This window comes from Oncorhynchus keta, chromosome 22 (assembly GCF_023373465.1).
Source record: "Oncorhynchus keta strain PuntledgeMale-10-30-2019 chromosome 22, Oket_V2, whole genome shotgun sequence".
Taxonomy (NCBI): Eukaryota; Metazoa; Chordata; class Actinopteri; order Salmoniformes; family Salmonidae; genus Oncorhynchus; species Oncorhynchus keta.
The window spans coordinates 35,813,976-35,831,532 of NC_068442.1; the positions used below are offsets into that span (position 1 = coordinate 35,813,976).

The 17,557-nt window shown below is 42.4% G+C and overlaps 1 protein-coding gene and 1 long non-coding RNA gene across 7 annotated transcripts in view; one reads left to right on the forward strand and one right to left on the reverse strand.

Annotated features, from left to right (window-relative positions):
* Positions 1–17,557, forward strand: part of LOC118373937 (protein strawberry notch homolog 2-like) — a 128,382-nt gene that overhangs the window by 21,725 nt on the left and 89,100 nt on the right. For all 6 annotated transcript variants that reach the window (XM_052475093.1, XM_052475094.1, XM_052475092.1 and 3 more), the window contains 2 exons: positions 9,340–9,539; positions 11,420–11,508. In XM_052475093.1, the coding sequence (XP_052331053.1) occupies positions 9,429–9,539; positions 11,420–11,508 (200 nt within the window). In that variant the 5' untranslated portion in view covers positions 9,340–9,428. The remainder of the gene's footprint in view (positions 1–9,339; positions 9,540–11,419; positions 11,509–17,557) is intronic.
* LOC118378471 (uncharacterized) lies at positions 1,503–9,332 on the reverse strand. Its single transcript, XR_004824441.2, has 3 exons — positions 6,188–9,332; positions 6,015–6,095; positions 1,503–5,846 (listed from the first exon to the last, which is right to left on the reverse strand). It is a non-coding gene; the product is annotated as an uncharacterized LOC118378471 (long non-coding RNA).

Sequence of the window (17,557 nt, forward strand, 5' to 3'; positions counted from 1 at the left end):
GTGAATTAATAATGTTTTGGTGACAATCAGATTTGATATCAGCCTATTTTGTGTTATGGTTTGCATATTATCACAAACTAAGTACTAGGGTAGTCAATTGATGTTAGCTTTCACTGTCAGCTAGAATAGCAAGGAAAGTTGAGCTACAAAGCTGGAAGTTACCGGTATCTTCTTGCCTCAATGGACATTGTTTTGCGAACAGTTTCAACATTTCTACATGCCATGTTTTATTATTCAAGTGTGTCAACTAATGTGCAGCATGAATGGGGAGCTAACATGATGCAGCCCAGACTCCTAGCGCTGGCTAAGTGGAGCTAACATAATGCAGCCCAGATTCCTAGCGCAGGCTAAGTGGAGCTAACATGATGCATCCCAGACTCCTAGCGCAGGCTAAGTAGAGCTAACATGATGCATCCCAGACTTCTAGCACTGGCTAAGTGGAGCTAACATGATGCATCCCAGATTCCTAGCGCACGCTAAGTAGAGCTAACATGATGCATCCCAGACTCCTAGCGCTGGCTAAGTGGAGCTAACATGATGCATCCCAAACTCCTAGCGCAGGCTAAGTGAAGCTAACATGATTTAGCCCAGACTCCTAGCACATCGGCTGTGATGATAGCCGTGATCCGTAAGACACATTTGACAGAAGTACCGAAAGTATTAACAATTCTAGTACCAAACAGTTTCTTCTTGTTCTATAATTGAAAAAGTACAGACGTTTCGGCATACCGTGCAACATTATTCATAAAAGAGAAACACCATTTTATAATCTTAGAGAGGCAGTGGGGGTGTAGAGGGGGAGGTGTTGAAGCCTGGGGGGGAGGGTTCTGGGCTGGTTGAAACACACTAAGGTTTTTTTCTGGATAAAAATGGGCTTTAGGTGGTGAGTGTGACAGGGGCGTGGCAGGATCGTCTGCACGGCTGGATTTGGTTCAGGCCCCGGGCAAGAGAATTTGAGGCCCCCATCTTGGCAGCTCATCATGGAGCAGAGAGAAAATGTTGTAGTGTTAAAGCAAATTTCCTAATACTACGGTCTTCTGCTCAAACATAACAAAATCAATGCTCTTGAATTCATTACTAAGAATTGTTAACATACAGTTGAAGTCGTAAGTTTACATACACTTTAGGTTGGAGTCATTAAAACTTGTTTTTCGACCACTCCACACATTTCTTGTTAACAAACTATAGTTTTTGCAAGTCGGTTAGGACATCTACTGTGTGCATGACACAAGTAATTTTCCCAACAATTGTTTGAACAGACAGATTATGTAACTTATAATTCACTGTATCACAATTCCAGTGGACCAGAAGTTAACATACACTAAGTTGACTTTAAACAGCTTGGAAAATTCCAGAAAATGATGTCATGGCTTTAGAAGCTTCTGATAGGCTAATATACATAATTTGAGTCAATTGGAGGAGTACCTGTGGATGTATTTCAAGGCCTATCTTCAAACTTAGTGCCTCTTTGCTTGACATCATGGGGGAAATCAGCCAAGACCTCAGAAAAACAATTGTAAACCTCCACAAGGAGCAATTTCCAAATGCCTGAAGGTACCACGTGCATCTGTATAAAACAATAGAACACAAGTATAAACACCATGGGACCACTCAGCCGTCATACTGCTCAGGAAGGAGATGCGTTCTGTCTCCTAGAGATGAACGTACTTTGGTGCGAAAAGCACAAATAAATCGCAGAACAACAGCAAAGGGTCTTGTGAAGATGCTGGCGGAAACGGGTACAAAAGTGTGTATATCCACAGTAAAACGAGTCCTATATCGACATAACCTGAAAGGCCCCTCAGCAAGGAAGAAGCCACTGCTCCAAAACCACCATAAAAAAGCCGGACTACGGTTTGCAACTGCACATGGTGACAAAAATCATACTTTTTGGAGAAATGTCCTATGGTCTGATGAAACTAAAATAGAACTGTTTGCATATAATGACCATTGTTCTGTTTGGAAGAAAAGGGGGAGGCTTGCAAGCTGAAGACCACCATCCCATCCGTGAAGCACGGGGGTGGCAGCATTATGTTGTGCGGGTGCTTTGTTGCAGGAGGGACTGGTGCACTTCACAAAATAGATGGCTTCATGAGGATGGAAAATTACGTGGATATATTGAAACAACATCTTGAGACATCAGTCAGGAAGTTAAAGCTTGGTCGCAAATGGGTCTTCCAAATAGACAATGACCCCAAGGATACTTCCAAAGTTGTGGCAAAATGGCTTAAGGACAACAAAGTCGAGGTATTTGAGTGGCCATCATAAAGCCCTGACCTCCAATCCTATCAAAGATTTGTGGGCAGAACTGAGAAAACGTGTGCGAGCAAGGAGGCTTACAAACCTGACCCAGTTAGACCAGCTCTGTCAGGAGGAATGGGCCAAAATTCACCCAACTTTTTGTGGGAATCTTGTGGAAGGCTACCCGTAACATTTCACCCAAGTTAAACAATTTGAAGGCAAACATACCGAATACTAATTGAGGGTATGTCAACTTCTGATCCACTAGGAATGAGATGAAAGAAATAAAAGCTGAAATAAATAATTCTCTACTATTATTCTGACATTTCACATTCTTAAAATAAAGTGGTGATCTTAACTGACGTGAGACAGTTAATTTTTACTAGGATTAAATGTTAGGAATTGTGAACTGAGTTTAAATGTATTTGGCTATGGTGTATGTAAATCTCTGACGACAAATATATCGGCCCATTTATCTTTTCTACATATTTTGTCTGATTTTAGTCGTTTAAGTTTATACTAAGCGTTTTTCAATCCAGAAAATGTATTTTGTCTTAGGCGGTTGAAAAAATGAAGGGAAAAAAACTGTTTTATGCAGAAAAAACAGCATTCCTTTCCTAATGGTTAGGTGTTCTAGCACTGGGGGTTAGACTCGGTTTCCCACACAGGAGTCTACAAGCCTGTTCCCTGGTTACCCAACACTCTCCCTCCAGTCTAAACCACACACAATGGAGCCATCCTCATTCACTGGCTTGATGCGGTAGTCTGGTCCTGTTGATGATCAGGTGTGTAATAGGAGTCTCTGCTGTCGAAGTCCACAGCTGAGCTGGCACAGGCCCACTGTACACATATACTTAGAACTGGGTCAGTTTGTATGAATCATCTCCGCCAGCCTGCAGGTCCGCTGAGTATATGGTCTAATGCTTCCAGCCGAGCCCATTTTGTTCTGCTCTGCCCCATGCTCACATATTCACACAACGAGAAGGGATTGGCTGGCGTTTGTTTGGGTTTTGGGAGCCAGTCTTCAGAGATCCACAGCATCAGGCAGGGTCAGGCTGGGTGAGAGGCAAGCAGCACTTGACACTACAGCCTGAACACACTCACCCGGCCAGGCTTACTCTCGATCAGACCGAGAGGCAGGGAGAGCCAGGATGCATCTCTAGAATGATGCTGCTTGTGCTCGAATTATAAAACAGACACATTGAAGAGGAATGAACCACCTGACACACAGTTGGCTACAATCATGTTTATGAGTAAGTTATGTCAGTTTTCTGTTGTATTGCAGGACAGAGGGCATGGGTGTTAGCTTACACTTTATTATGTAGGTTTATTGAATGCAGTGTGAGTGAACCATGTTAGAGACTAATCAGAGTGAATCGGGTGTAATCTCAAATGACACCCTAGTCCCAATATCCCACTACATATATAGGCCACCTAGAAGAGACCAGATAAGTGGATCCATTTCCTCTGATGTTACCTGGCTTTGATCTAGATCTGTTGAACTCGTGGATAGTGGGGCTCTGGTGTCAGCAAGCCACTGTTGGTGATTCTCATTCTCCCCCTCTCCTTTTCAACACAACAAAAGACTCATTCTGAGTCATTTCTTCCCTGTAATATTCACCCTCATGTTGATAAATCACATGTCTCATACAGCTGGAGATTGTCATTAGGCTAATAATATTCATCATGAGCTCTCATATGGCGAATCGGCCTTTCTGGGTTTCATTTTAATGTGACTCACTCAATCCCTTGTGATATTTTGCTGCAGCAATTCTGACATTGTGCATGGCAATATGTGATGATTCTGTCCAATTTGGAACAAAGTGTGAAAATGCATCATTATGGAGATAATGTCCCTTGCATTGCCACTTCCTCTGTTGGTTTTTGGTGTTCAGGCTAATTCCAATGTTGCTTCTAATCATGTGCAGCATGATTAATATATGAATGGATTCAGAAACTCTAACAATACAGCAGGCTCTTAAAACACTTTGTTTCTATCTCCCTCCTGTTTGATAGCGCTGCAGATTTGGTTACTCAGTCATTTGATCATTTTTCTTTGTAATTTCCTCCCTTGTCCCCTAACTGTCCACACATCCTCTCTGTGCGTCAGTGCCGCTCAATGGATAATGGCGTGTTGAAAAATACCTGATTTAATAATTCACTGTTTTGAATGACAACTGTGTTTCTGAGGGAAGTAAGTTACTTTTTAGGCATTTTTCAAAATCATTTGGCTAATTAATCCAACATGGTATGCCAAACTGTCATAACCACCAACCCACTGGTTTAATGTAATGTAGCATGGCTCTATAATCTTATTGAAATCAGACATTTAATAGGTGAGGACATAAGTGAGTGACTTTGTAGGTTTTGTTTATTAGGATCCCCATTAGCTACTGGGCATGCAGCAGCTACTCTTCCTGGGATCCACATAAAGGTGGGAGGAAGTGTTGTCAATCGTGAGGTCTGAGATGGTATCTCTGTTCAAAGGGAACAGATGTAAAAGGTTTGGTCTGTCATTCATTCATATGAAACCTCTTGCAACCCTGTGTGTGTGTGTCACCCTTGCTGCCAGGATGCCCTGAACTTGAGAGCGTAGTTAATGGGCGGCCCCACTTCATCTTCATTAAGGGATTTACTCTCTGCCTTAAGCAGGATTAATGCCAGGCTTGAGGAGCAAGGGAAGACGAGTGTTTTTAAAGAGTGATGGATCACACGAGGGGTGAAGAGATGGAGGCATGCGAACAGGGTGGTTGAGATGACACCACTAACCTGGGGCATGTTCCCATACCACTCCGGGCAGTAGTTGCCCTTGGGTACAGGCCAGACCAACTAACAGTTTGCCCTTTACAAATCGTAACCTTAACACATGAATGCAAAACTGAATGACCTTAGATTGGCATTTAATTAGGCAACTTTATCATTATAGATGGTAGGAAAAGACCCTGCAATAGCACTCCATAGTCAGCCTTGCCTGGCTCTCTCCCCTCCCTGCTGGCTGTGTGGACTCAGCTCTGCCCGGCCCCTGACCCAGGCTGAGCAAGCACTGCCACAGAGGAAGAGGTTGTTGTTCCCTTCCCTGCTGGCTGTGTGGACTCAGCTCTGCCCGGCCCCTGACCCAGGCTGAGCTAGCACTGCCACAGAGGAAGAGGTTGTTGTTCCCTTCCCTGCTGGCTGTGTGGACTCAGCTCTGCCCGGCCCCTGACCCAGGCTGAGCTAGCACTGCCACAGAGGAAGAGGCTGTTGTTCCCTTCCCTGCTGGCTGTGTGGACTCAGCTCTGCCCGGCCCCTGACCCAGGCGGAGCTAGCACTGCCACAGAGGAAGAGGTTGTTGTTCCCTTCCCTGCTGGCTGTGTGGACTCAGCTCTGCCCGGCCCCTGACCCAGGCTGAGCTAGCACTGCCACAGAGGAAGAGGCTGTTGTTCCCCTCCTGTGTGGAAGGATCGTGGTCCTCGTGAGCTCTTAGCTGTGATTTAGCAGATTAAGGGAGTCACACTTCCCTGGATGACTTCCATGTGTTTCAGCTGGCAGGCTGAGTGCCTAGTCAGAATGAGAGACAGGAAGACTGGTGGCTTTGCTAGCTGGCACTCAGCAACATGGGGAAACGGCTGTGGAAAATACAATGTTACAACAAAATGTGATGTTTGTTCATAATCAATACCTAATATGTTGTAATGTAGGTCATAACTTGTACTTCAGCCCTCTTAAAGGTCTTGAATTCTTTCATCAAGGCTAGATTTATAAAATGCAGGGACATTAAATAATCTGCACCTCACCCCCTTGGTTTATATGTCAGGCCACCCAGTCGGGAGGCTAAGAGAGGGGGTCGCTAGACCAACCACCACCAGCACCAGTCTCTGAAGTAGGGATGGACATCTCGGTCAATTTGTTGCCGACTAACCAACCCTCATCAACAGGTCAACAAACGGCACGCATACAAGGAACATACCTTTTTCATCAAGAGCTTAATGGAAACATGCAACATTAGCAAGCCTATCGTCTTCCAGTCAAAAGGCTATATTATTGAACATGCAACTCCTGTAATGAAGAAGCAAATAAAACACATTTTTCAAACATTTTCCAAAATGCAATTCGCGGGAAAACAGTTCTAAACAGCACACCTAATGTGAGCGATTCCATGAGATTGAGATACAATATAAATTTAGGAGAGGGAATCTAATAGCAACAACTAGAATTGGTTTCTAATATGACTATGATTGTGCCTTTTGGCTTCTGGACAACGAAAGAAAGTTCATATGAAAACCAATTAAATAATACAATAATTACCTATTTTCTATGGGTGGATTTTTGCTTCTTTGAAGCAAGGTAAGACGTACCTCATTATTTGAAGTGAAGTAAAACGTTCAGGTTTCAAACTATTTATACCGCCTCAAGCTCACATTGCAAAGAGGTGGGTGACACGCTGATAGCCTGCCTACGGTTGACTATCGGTTATGTACTCGAATGGGAGGTGCGCTTTAATTACGAGTTGAGATTGACAAATAAAAATGGCTCTTTTTAATCGTTATTTGTTGCGCGATGACTGGGTTTACAGAAAGCGTTTCACTCCAGTACCAGTTTTTTGAGGCGCTGCTCTCGCGCTGTGTGACAGGTGATTGGCTATTCCGCTCCACAAACTAGACTTTGTATGTTGTGCCCGTGGGATAAATAAGATGCATGACTACCAAAATACACACGCGCCAATTTAATTCCACTAAATTATGCAAATTAACCCATAGACCGATTTTTAAGCATGACTGGTCAAATGTATTTTTTCGAACCAGCTAAACGATTTAAAGGTTAACATCCCTACTCTGAAGCAATGACAATATTACACTGTATACTCACTCCTGTGACTGAAATGAACCCCCTCCCTATCTACTACTCTAAAATAGGCTTTAATTTTAAACTGTTTAATACAAATGATCTGGGTTTTTGCGTTACTGTCTTTCAAATGGGACACCCTCCTCACCCTAGAACCCATCCCCCTGTACTTGTGAAAAGCATTATATATTTCAATATAGGCCAGAAGCTTTTAAATAATCCATGGAGGTATAGTAAATGCTTTCCTTGTGTGTGTTTGCTGAGTGAATGAAACACTAGTTACATTGTTAGCCTCCCGCCCTCTCTCCCTCCCTCCCTCCCTCCCTCAGTGGCAGGAAGTTTTTCCTGTTTTCCTGTATTGATAATAGGCCTTACAGGAAGAGAACATCTGGGAACCCAATAATTATCAGTATTTATTGTCCTCAGACACTGGGCTGCTAAAGAGAGAGACTTTCTTGGTTGCCAGGAGACATGAACTGCTGCCAGTGATATGGGGGATGGTTGGATCGACTGGAGGGAAAGCGGGAAAAGGCCTAGGGATGCTGGGAATAAATTTCAACGCTCCTGAGATGGTGAGAGAGAATGAAGGAGAGAGAGAGAGAGCGAAGTGGGGATTAATGAAGAGAGATGGACTGTTGTTTGTCACGCTGATTAAGTCATCACCTGCCTGTGATTGTGGGATTCACAGCCGCATATCTCCTTCACACCACTCTCACACAAACACATGCACACTCCTCTCATGTATCTGTTCTTTACCAGGTTTGACTATACGCCTACACCGAATATGGTTTCCAAAGTGTTAGTAGGGCCAGCTGTTTTTCTGGACCATAGATGGAGCTATAGCCTATAACTATGACCGTGAGTACAGTTTTACCTGGTCAGGTCCTGTGGTTAGAAAAACGACTTAAGTGTCAGCATCCACACACCCTGGGGAGGAGCCTGCCAGCCTAGGTCAGGCTGTAGTACAAAGGACTGCTTATTGAAACCCTCATATGAACTCCATTAGACTTTTGGCTATGCCCCCTGGTGCAGGTGGACAGGTCTGTTCTTTGTGTGCTGGTGAGGAGGGAGGGAGGGAAGAGTTTGATTAGTGAGAGAGGTGGGGGAAAGAGCATGTTAAAGAAACAACAAGCCCTCACACTAGCTTTCTATTGCTCCAGATAGTGGTATAGAAGCAATGTAGCCTGGCGTGCAAGCTTTTATGTGCCTATTTGATATGCATATCTGACTGTTTCTCCTTCAGGAGGGAGTGCGATTGAGGTTATTCAGCCAATCGGTCATGGTGGTGTGTGGAGCCTCTTTTGATCATCTGATCAAACTTGGTGGAGATGTAGGTGGTGGGACTGGGAGTCCTCTAAGCTTCCTCTCCAGGAGGCTCACTAACTAGCTGTCCAGGAACATACAGCACCTGCCATCCTCTCTCAACCCCCTCTGTCTACAGCTAGTATTTACTATTTTATTAGGATCCCCATTAGCTGTTGCCAAGGCAGCAGCAACTCTTCCGCTTCTCTTCCTAGCTCAATGAGAGCTGTGAATTTAATAGCATTGCATGTGGAATTTGCTGTGATGTCAGAAGGCATAAAGCAAATGGGTCCTGTCAATCAGGAACAATGAGCTACTTCCAATTACAATTGAGCTGTGAATGCAGCAAATTAATTTAGCAGTGTGTGAAGAAGACTGACATCCCACTACATTTACAGACAAACTCATGATTTAAATTGGGCTATCCTATGATTTGCAACGTTAAGATGTTTCAATGCATAATAAGCAGTAGGCTGTTATTTGATTGATCTGACATTTATTTTGTTTGGAACTTCAAGTAAGTGATTGTTTGTCTATCTGGATGTAATTTGAGTGATATTCCCCAGATGACGTTGTTGCCATCCCACACAGTTTCACCATGCTGGTTTCACTACAAACCCTGTTACGCATTTTAGTCCGACGTAATCAAACCTGTCATAGTGACGTTCATGCATTATCTTTGTTTAAAAACTGCAGCCTTTGTACAGACTTGTCTTAGCTCATCATTCCTGATTGACAGGACCCATTTGCTTTAGTCTACTTGGTGTTACAGCACCCAAAACCATTATGCAATTAGGTTATTTGACTTTAGGTAAAACGGTATGTATATTCTCCTGCTTCAAAACAACAGTACAGATTTTACACAGTTATATTAGACTACACTACTGGATGAATAACATGACGCGCTACCACGTGAATAGTTAGGGGTTTAATTCAAGCTATTGAAATTCTATGTCTCTTTCTCTCGCTCTCTAGGAGATGGAGTGGGCCTTGGTATAAGCTCTGTAGGACACAGCCAGCATACGTACGTGAAGGTCAAAGGTCATGTGTCAGCCTGCAACCTGATGCCCAGCCTCCCATCACCCTCACCGGCCATGGACGGGGAGAACTACCTGCACCCAGAGGGGCCACAGCTGGACAGCAGCATTTTCGAAGTTGCCTCTTCCAATATGGAGGTATGTCGGTTGCACACTACACACATTTACACATCCATCCATTTTGGTCAACTCAAATTTCCAGGAAAATGTGGCTGCATAATATGCTAATATTAAAAGGCTACATATGCAAATAATAATGTTTATTGTCATCAAACATTTTGTTAGCATGGCTAACGGCATGCAGAACTCTATCTCTGGATCTCCACTGGCCCCTCTACCTCCGGGCCTCTGGGCTGGCCTACAGGGGGGGCTGACTGTCAGAGACCAAGGGGCCAGGTTACATTTCCTCCCTAGCCACTAATGTTAAAGGTTATTGAAGGGAATGTTATGTCGGTTATATTTACATGCAGGATGTGCCCTCAGTCTATTGAATCTCCCTCCCTATCTAAGCAAGAAGTACTCGGCAAAGAGTCAACAAAGACCCGCAACTAGTTAAACAGATCAGGTGCTTCTCTCCCCTAGCCTGATAATAACTCATGGTGGTTAAGGACACTTCAACTCAGGGGTCACGTTAATGCAGAATTCTGCATTTTTCACACAGAACATTTTTAATAAAACACATAAATATCTTGCTGTGTTTTGTAAACACAGATCTGAAATGCTTCTTATTGTCATTTCTGCTCGCGTTCTGACAAATTTTGTGCTTTAGTTGCACTTCTTCATTCGGATGAGAAATCTTTGTTCGTCAGACCAATAAAATTCCTGCATTCGCGAACGGCATTCTATGTGTACTTTTTCTTCTGTACTTTTCTGTGTACGTTTTTCCTGTAAAATGTAAGACATTAGAAAATGTAGCTGGTAAAAAATACTAATATGATAAACATCGGCATGCATCATTTTCGCAAGAAAGACCTTGCCTTGCCATTATAAGCTAATTTACGTTTGGCTGCTAGCCAAATAGCGTTGCACTTATGTTGTCATCTGATGAAAATGAAGCTATTTTTTGTCTAATGTGTTGCAATAATGTATTTTGTGTGAAGGAAAACTGTAATTACATGGGCCTGATAACTTTATTGAAGCAAAAAAACACTGACTTTTAATATAAATCACAGGTAAAATATTTTTTATGGTCTACATTTCTGAAGGCTAATGCGACCCCTGCAATTTGAGAAGGACCTGGAACACTAACAATGGCAGTCATGCGTTAGACTTTTTGACATCTGTGGTGGGACGGTGACGTCTTTGTGCTGACACAGTTATCTCGACCGATACTGGGCCTGATGAGGGTCAAGATTTCCCAGGCTGATACTCGTTCATGTATTAACTAGTGCCGGGCATCATCTATGTCTCGCTTTTAGGAGATGCTGGTACTATATAGTGCAGGAATGGGCAACTGGTGGCGTGGCCCACTGATCTCAACTTAATGTTGAGATTTGGGATAGCAGAATACACAAGGTGCAATTTCAAATTTAGTTTGTATCAGCAGTTGTTCTATCTTAGCCCCTTGCAGTCACTCAATTAGCCCATGCCAGCTAACATATTTAAGTTTGGTAAGTTATTCTAGCAGTAATCATTGTCAAATTACCAACCGAGGGGCCCCCCATTGATTTTGTTCGTCACTCTCATATCATTTTCAAATCTGCAAACATTGTTTTCCACCTTATGGAAAATTAATAGAATTGTAGGAAATTATGTGTAAAACTCTCCCCAAAAATATCCGCCCCATGGCAAAATTAGAATGGCATGAAATGAGTTATACAATTGGGTATGTGGCCCCTCAGGAGGAATGACCCCCCCCCCTTCATGAATGCAGAGATCTTTTGTTATACGATTCCTGCCCAAGTAATTTGACAATATAAATACAAAGCATTTTTGACAATATGATATCCAGTCGCATATAGTGTTTGAGTCTTGTTAGGCATGGTATACTAATGAACCTTTTATCTACTCCGTTTCAGAGTTATCTGTATCCCTCTGGTTCCTGGGCATCATTTTCACAGCAGTCTGGAGGCTACAACGCACACTGCCCTATGCAATCTGGAAACCAGTAAGTAACCAATCACTTCTCATACCTCACCCTCCCCTCTGCTGTTTTACTTGTGATGTGTATTTAGTATTTTTTAAATTAATTTTACTCGGATCCCCATTAGCGACAGCCAAAGCTGCAGCTACTCTTCCTGAGGTCCAAACTAAATATAAAACATGACATAATACATAACATTAATAGATAATTACAGCCGAAGGACAGAATGACATAAAATTACACTACTACATTGTGGATGCTACTATGATTACGCATAATCGTGAAGGAGGATGAGTGAGAAAGTTGGGGGTATGATATTTGTGAGTAACTTTCTCACTTAACATTATTCACGATTTATTCAGGATTATTCATAATCATGGTAGCATCCACATTAATGTATGTGTTTAGAAACATTATATTTTAATTTACAATAAAGGGGACTCAAATGTCACACTACATTATTTACCATTAATTTCTATTGGGCACAAAATACTCTGAAACACAACTAAAACAAACATCAAATGCATTCAACAAGTGTGTAGAGTCACAAGCTTGATGTAGTCATTGTGTGCTAGGACAAAATACTAAACTTGACTACTTTTAATACACAAGTTAATTTGTGCCAATACTTTTGGTGTCCTAAAATGGGGGGATTATGTACCCAAAAAATCTGTAAATACTAAACGTTTCACCCGATATGGATAAAAATACCCTCAAATTAAAACTGACAGTCTGCACTTTAACATCATAGTCATTGTATCATTCCTGGAGTACATTTCTGGAGTACAGAGCCAAAACAACAACTACAACTTTTTTCCCTATTAATAGATGAATGTATAGAGCGAGGTCATGCATGACCCCAATGCATTTAAAAACTACACCATGTCCAGGTCAGTAGAAATCCTGTTTGTGCCAGTAGATTTTTGGCCAAATGGGCCAGTGATAAAGCAAAGTTTACATTGGACTCTGGTTTATTAAATGCAAATAACAATTCAAAAGTACCCTGACAATAAAGCACCAGTCAAAGTACTAGTGTGTAATGAGTCTTATGTAGATTGTCCTGTAAGTGCCAGTCTTAAAATGTGGGGGTGGGCTTCAGTTCCTTATTAAGTCTCCTTAATTTCCCGTGGAACGTTGCATGCCTGGCTGGCTGGCTGGCGTCACACTCGCTGTAGAGGGTGGAGGTTATCTCTGCATCTGGCAGCTGGGGCTGTACCCTGGCCTCCCAGTCAACCCAGATGTGTTTCTCACACTGCCCCCTAACCCTCACCTCTCAGACGGACACCACAGCACATGCGCACACACACATAAGAGCTCCTAACTCTTACCTCCATCTCGCACACACTGGCAATTGTAAAGGCCTATCTATGTAGCAGTTGTGTACACATGATTTCATCTGGTTTAACAGGGTCAGGTTAGTTAGTTCAATGCTTTCTATAGCATTTTCTCCATTCAGTTTTCCCATGTAGCACATGGCAAAGAGACTATATGTAACCCAAACCTCAAATCCCTACCAACTGTTGATTTAACCCTGTAGAGTCGATATCCGAGCCCCCGAAGGAAAAAATAAATAAATAACCCACAATAAAATCCGTCAGTTTAAGCTAGAGATCAGTTTTTGTATTTGATTCGTCTCAATCCCCTGCATCCGCACTTCTGCATCTGCGGTGAAAGGTGATAGCTAAAGCGGTCTTATCATAAAATTGTCTGTAACGACCCCCACTCGTCAGATCGGCTGTATTGACTTCAGACAACTTCTGTCTATTTCATTTTTTTATTTAACCTTTATTTAACCTTTCAAGTCTATTAAGAACAAATTCTTATTTACAATGACGGCCTACCCCAGCCAAACCCTAACCCGGACGACACTGGGCCAATTGTGCACCACCCTATGGGACTCCCAATCACAGCTGGCTGTGAAACAGCCTGGAATTGAACCAGGGTCTGTAGTGACGCCTCTAGCACTGAGATGGAGTGCCTTAGACTACTGCACACTTAGAACACTTTAGCCCAAACCGTCCAAACAGTTTGGGCTACACACTAATATGACTTCTCTGTGGAAAATATGACATCTCTGTGGAAAGATGACCCTCACAAACACGTACATGTCGTTGTTTTGCGCTAGGACACCCACAGGCCTCACAACACTCGTATCTAGGTACCAGTTGAAGAAATAAATGAACAAATATATGGAGACTGTTTTAGTGCCAAAAATAAGGGGTTAAATACATGTATAAAAACAATCCTGATCTTTCTTATCTCTCAGACATGGGGCACATACTTCAGAACAAACTTCCTTGATTGTTTTTGGGGTGGCTGATCTGTTGTTCCATATAGTGAATCTGTAATAAAATAGACTGTAATGGGTTAACTGTTGATGTAGTTTTCTCTACCTCTTTGCAAAACCTGTGGTTTTCACATTTCCTCTGACTTTAGTTCATTGGTAGTGGCTTCTTTAATCTGTCATCTCTGTTGCAGATCACCCCCCCCTTTCCCTGAGTGGTTTAATGAAGTAGCCTACTTAGATAAAATATTAGGCTAATAAAAGTTGATTTGATTCTACAACTATACTTATCAGCTGTATTAGTCCTGCTTGCCACCTAATTACATTATCATTCTTGCTGTAATTGTAGCCAGACGTCCAATGAATAGCATGAGAACAAGGCAAATAACAATGTCAGACATAACAAATTTGTGGACCTGCAATGACCCTAAATGGGAATGTAATCTACTGTATCGTCTTCAGCTCTGCTGATCAGAATGATGCCTTGTAGCCGTCATTAAGTGCAGAGAGTTGATCTCACTGACATATAATTAGATGTTTTTTACTATAGCTAAAATGGATTTGTTAGTTACCACACAGTTGATCAAGTCCTGTGGTACATTGGAAGACAAGTGATTCTCAGCGTCATCCTCACATCCCTGTTCAGTGTGAGCAGAGTCCTGTGCAGAAATGTGAATGGGTCGGTCTCCAACACTCTGTTTACTCACCACTCTCTCACTCACTCACACACTGAGCGTAGCCTAGTGGTTAGAGCGTTGGACTAGTAACCGAAAGGTTGCAAGATTGAATCCCCGAGCTGACAAGGTACAAATCTGTCGTTCTGCCCCTGAACATGGCAGTTAACCCACTGTTCCTAGGCCGTTATTGAAAATAAGATTTTTTTCTTAACCGACCTGCCTAGTTAAATAAAGGTAAAATAAAAAAACACACACACACTATTTTAAGATGTCATTGAGATGCTGACTGGGTAGATACAATACAGAGCTCACTGAATGAACGTGAGATCCAGCCAGGGTTGTGTGTGTGTGTATTCAAGGGTTGCTATCCAACAAATGGCTGTACATGCCCCCTCAGTTTCGTCACCATGTGGGATGCCTCACAGTGCATCTCATGTATCAATGCTTTGACAAACAGGCCACCCACCAGCTTGAGCTTCTGTTTACAGCTGTACTTCAAAAGCAGTAGATATCTAGGGTGTAGGACTGCAGCTGTATTGGAACATGTATGGGTCATTTTAAATGCAAACTGTTCCTTCTGTCTACTGTATCTGCATTGTTGGCAGTCTTTCAGACTAATGCTGCAGTACAGTGGTGGTGAATTAATTCGGTTTCAATTCAGTTTATTCCATAGTGAATTGAAACAGGCTACCTATTTAAAAAGTAATCCTTCATGTAAATGGAACTGAAACCAAACCCTGACTGACGCACATACTGGTTAACACAGAGTGGGGGATTGACACGGGCTGATAATCTGAAGTAGCTAAATGAATGTCAGGTTTGTCTGGAAGTCAGAATGAAAGCTCCTGATGTGGTAAGTAGAGGGTTAGGGTTAGGCCAGGGAAGGATCATTGTATCACATGTCTTTTGGGAAATTCTGCTGGCTTGTCACACAAGAAAATATTAAACCTCTTAAACCTAGGAAAACAAGATATTATTAACCCCCCCCACACACACTCTTCCTGTTAGTGTTTTGAGTGAGTTTATTTTGCCCTTCCTGCCCATGCTAGTACTTAAAAAAAAAAATCCATGTTTTTAGGGGGTAGATCAGCTTTAATATTGCAGATAAATTGTGGATTCTATCAATGTAATGTCTGCATATTTTCCAATTCCCAATATTTCTGTTGTAAAATACACACATACATTTTTTTATTATTTACCCCTAACTATACCACCACTTCCCTAATTGGAGTAAAATAATGGACAACAATACTTAGGCTTCAGCTTCCAGTTTATGCATAGTATATGCATTTTACAGACGCAGTATATTTTACAATAGTTATTTTATTTGCTTTAGTCCCAGCCGTCAGCTACTGTCAACCTCTCCCATCTTTCTCTGAAGCCCTTCCAGTTTTGATTTCTATCTGCCATATATTTTTCTGCTGTGATGTTTCACAAATGTTCTGAACCTTTCTATGCTAGTATTCTATAGATGATCAAACACGCCTTTCATCTGAGTCTCTGTAATCCATAGTTGTCTGGACAAGCCTGTAATTCGAGACGAGCAATGTAGGTTTGACTTCTCTGAATATTATTGCATTCCACTTTTGGTTATCACGTCCTACTGTCCTGACCAAACTATTACAACTCGGAGGTGTCACTTTAACTCGATTTATCTCCTCAGAATTCAATAACAGTTATGCATCAGGTGAGAAGTGATACTCGGTAGTGAATAAAGCATTTACTGGAAGATGGGTTACTTTCTGTTTGGCCTGCCCTACGTACATTCAATTGTGCAACACCAGCTTGAACCAGTCAGATACATGGTATAGCCTTTGTCACAGTTGGTTATATAAATATTTGAGGGGTTTTGTAACACTACATAAAGCTGACTCATCCGGGAAAGGCTGACTTTGTGTTATTGGAATGCTGCTAGTGCTGACACCTTCTGGCAAGGTAGCAATTATCACTGTCATTTTTATTTAACCCTTTTTTTACCAGGTAAATTGACTGAGAACCCATTGTAATTTACAGCAACGACCCGGGGAATAGTTACAGGGGAGCGGAAGGAGAATGAACGAGCCAATTGGAAGCTTTAGGATGCTGCACTGTGACCCCAGTTTGGTGGCTGACGGTGACCCTTTAAAATAAAGATGTACGATTACAGGTGTGAATTTTCCACACCAATCAGGAAACCCGGACTTCTGATCCTAGAATATCTGGCTTGCTTATTTTTGAGATTTACCACACATCTTGTGCCAATCACATCCCTGAATCTCCATGTTAAATTCCCCTCACACCCAGCTTTGATATACATATGAAACCGACAAACATAAAGTTTAGACCACCAGCAACTCTCCTAATTGCTTATCTCTCCCGTTCTCTTTAAATAACAACCTCAAGTCCATCAACGATCCTCCAGCTGGTCTGTGGCCTGGGTTGGAGGACAGTTTTGTCCTCAGTTCCCCCATTGTATACATTAACTCACACAGGATTTCATTCCATGTTGCGCTCCTCATTTTGTCACCGTCATGCCCTGCCTGCCGTGACTCAGTGAGAAAGTGAAAATATCCAACAGGCACAGAAGTGAAGCGGTGGATTTCCACTGAACTGGGTTGTGATTCCAAGGAGCAAAAGTGAAAGAGTGGAGTGCCTCCATTCGCTTAAGGTCAGAGGGGAGTCGCATGAAGCCCTGAGTGTAGAGAGACACAACTCCACACAGCTGTGCCACTCCAGTGTCTTTGTGATGGTGTGTGAGTCGACTTGGTACATCTCCAGTGTGTGTTGTCTGTGCGAGTCTGACTGGACAAAGGCAGTATGGTCAGCGTAGCCTTTGTGGATCATGGAACCAGATGACGGGTAGGGGCTGTTCTCTCTCCGTCTCTAACTCTTTCTCTCTCAACTCAATTCAAAGGGGCATCTCAGATGTTATATTATTAGCTACGTACAAAGTTGTGTGCAAGTAGTTGTAGTATGATTGGCATAGGAAAATAAATAAACCGATAATAAATATTGGTTGCATGTACATGTGTGTATATATATTGGTTGAATGTACAAAGGTGTTTGTGCTCCACTGGTTTCTCTTGTGGCAACCGGTCACAAATCTTGCTGCTGTGATCGCACACTGTGGTAT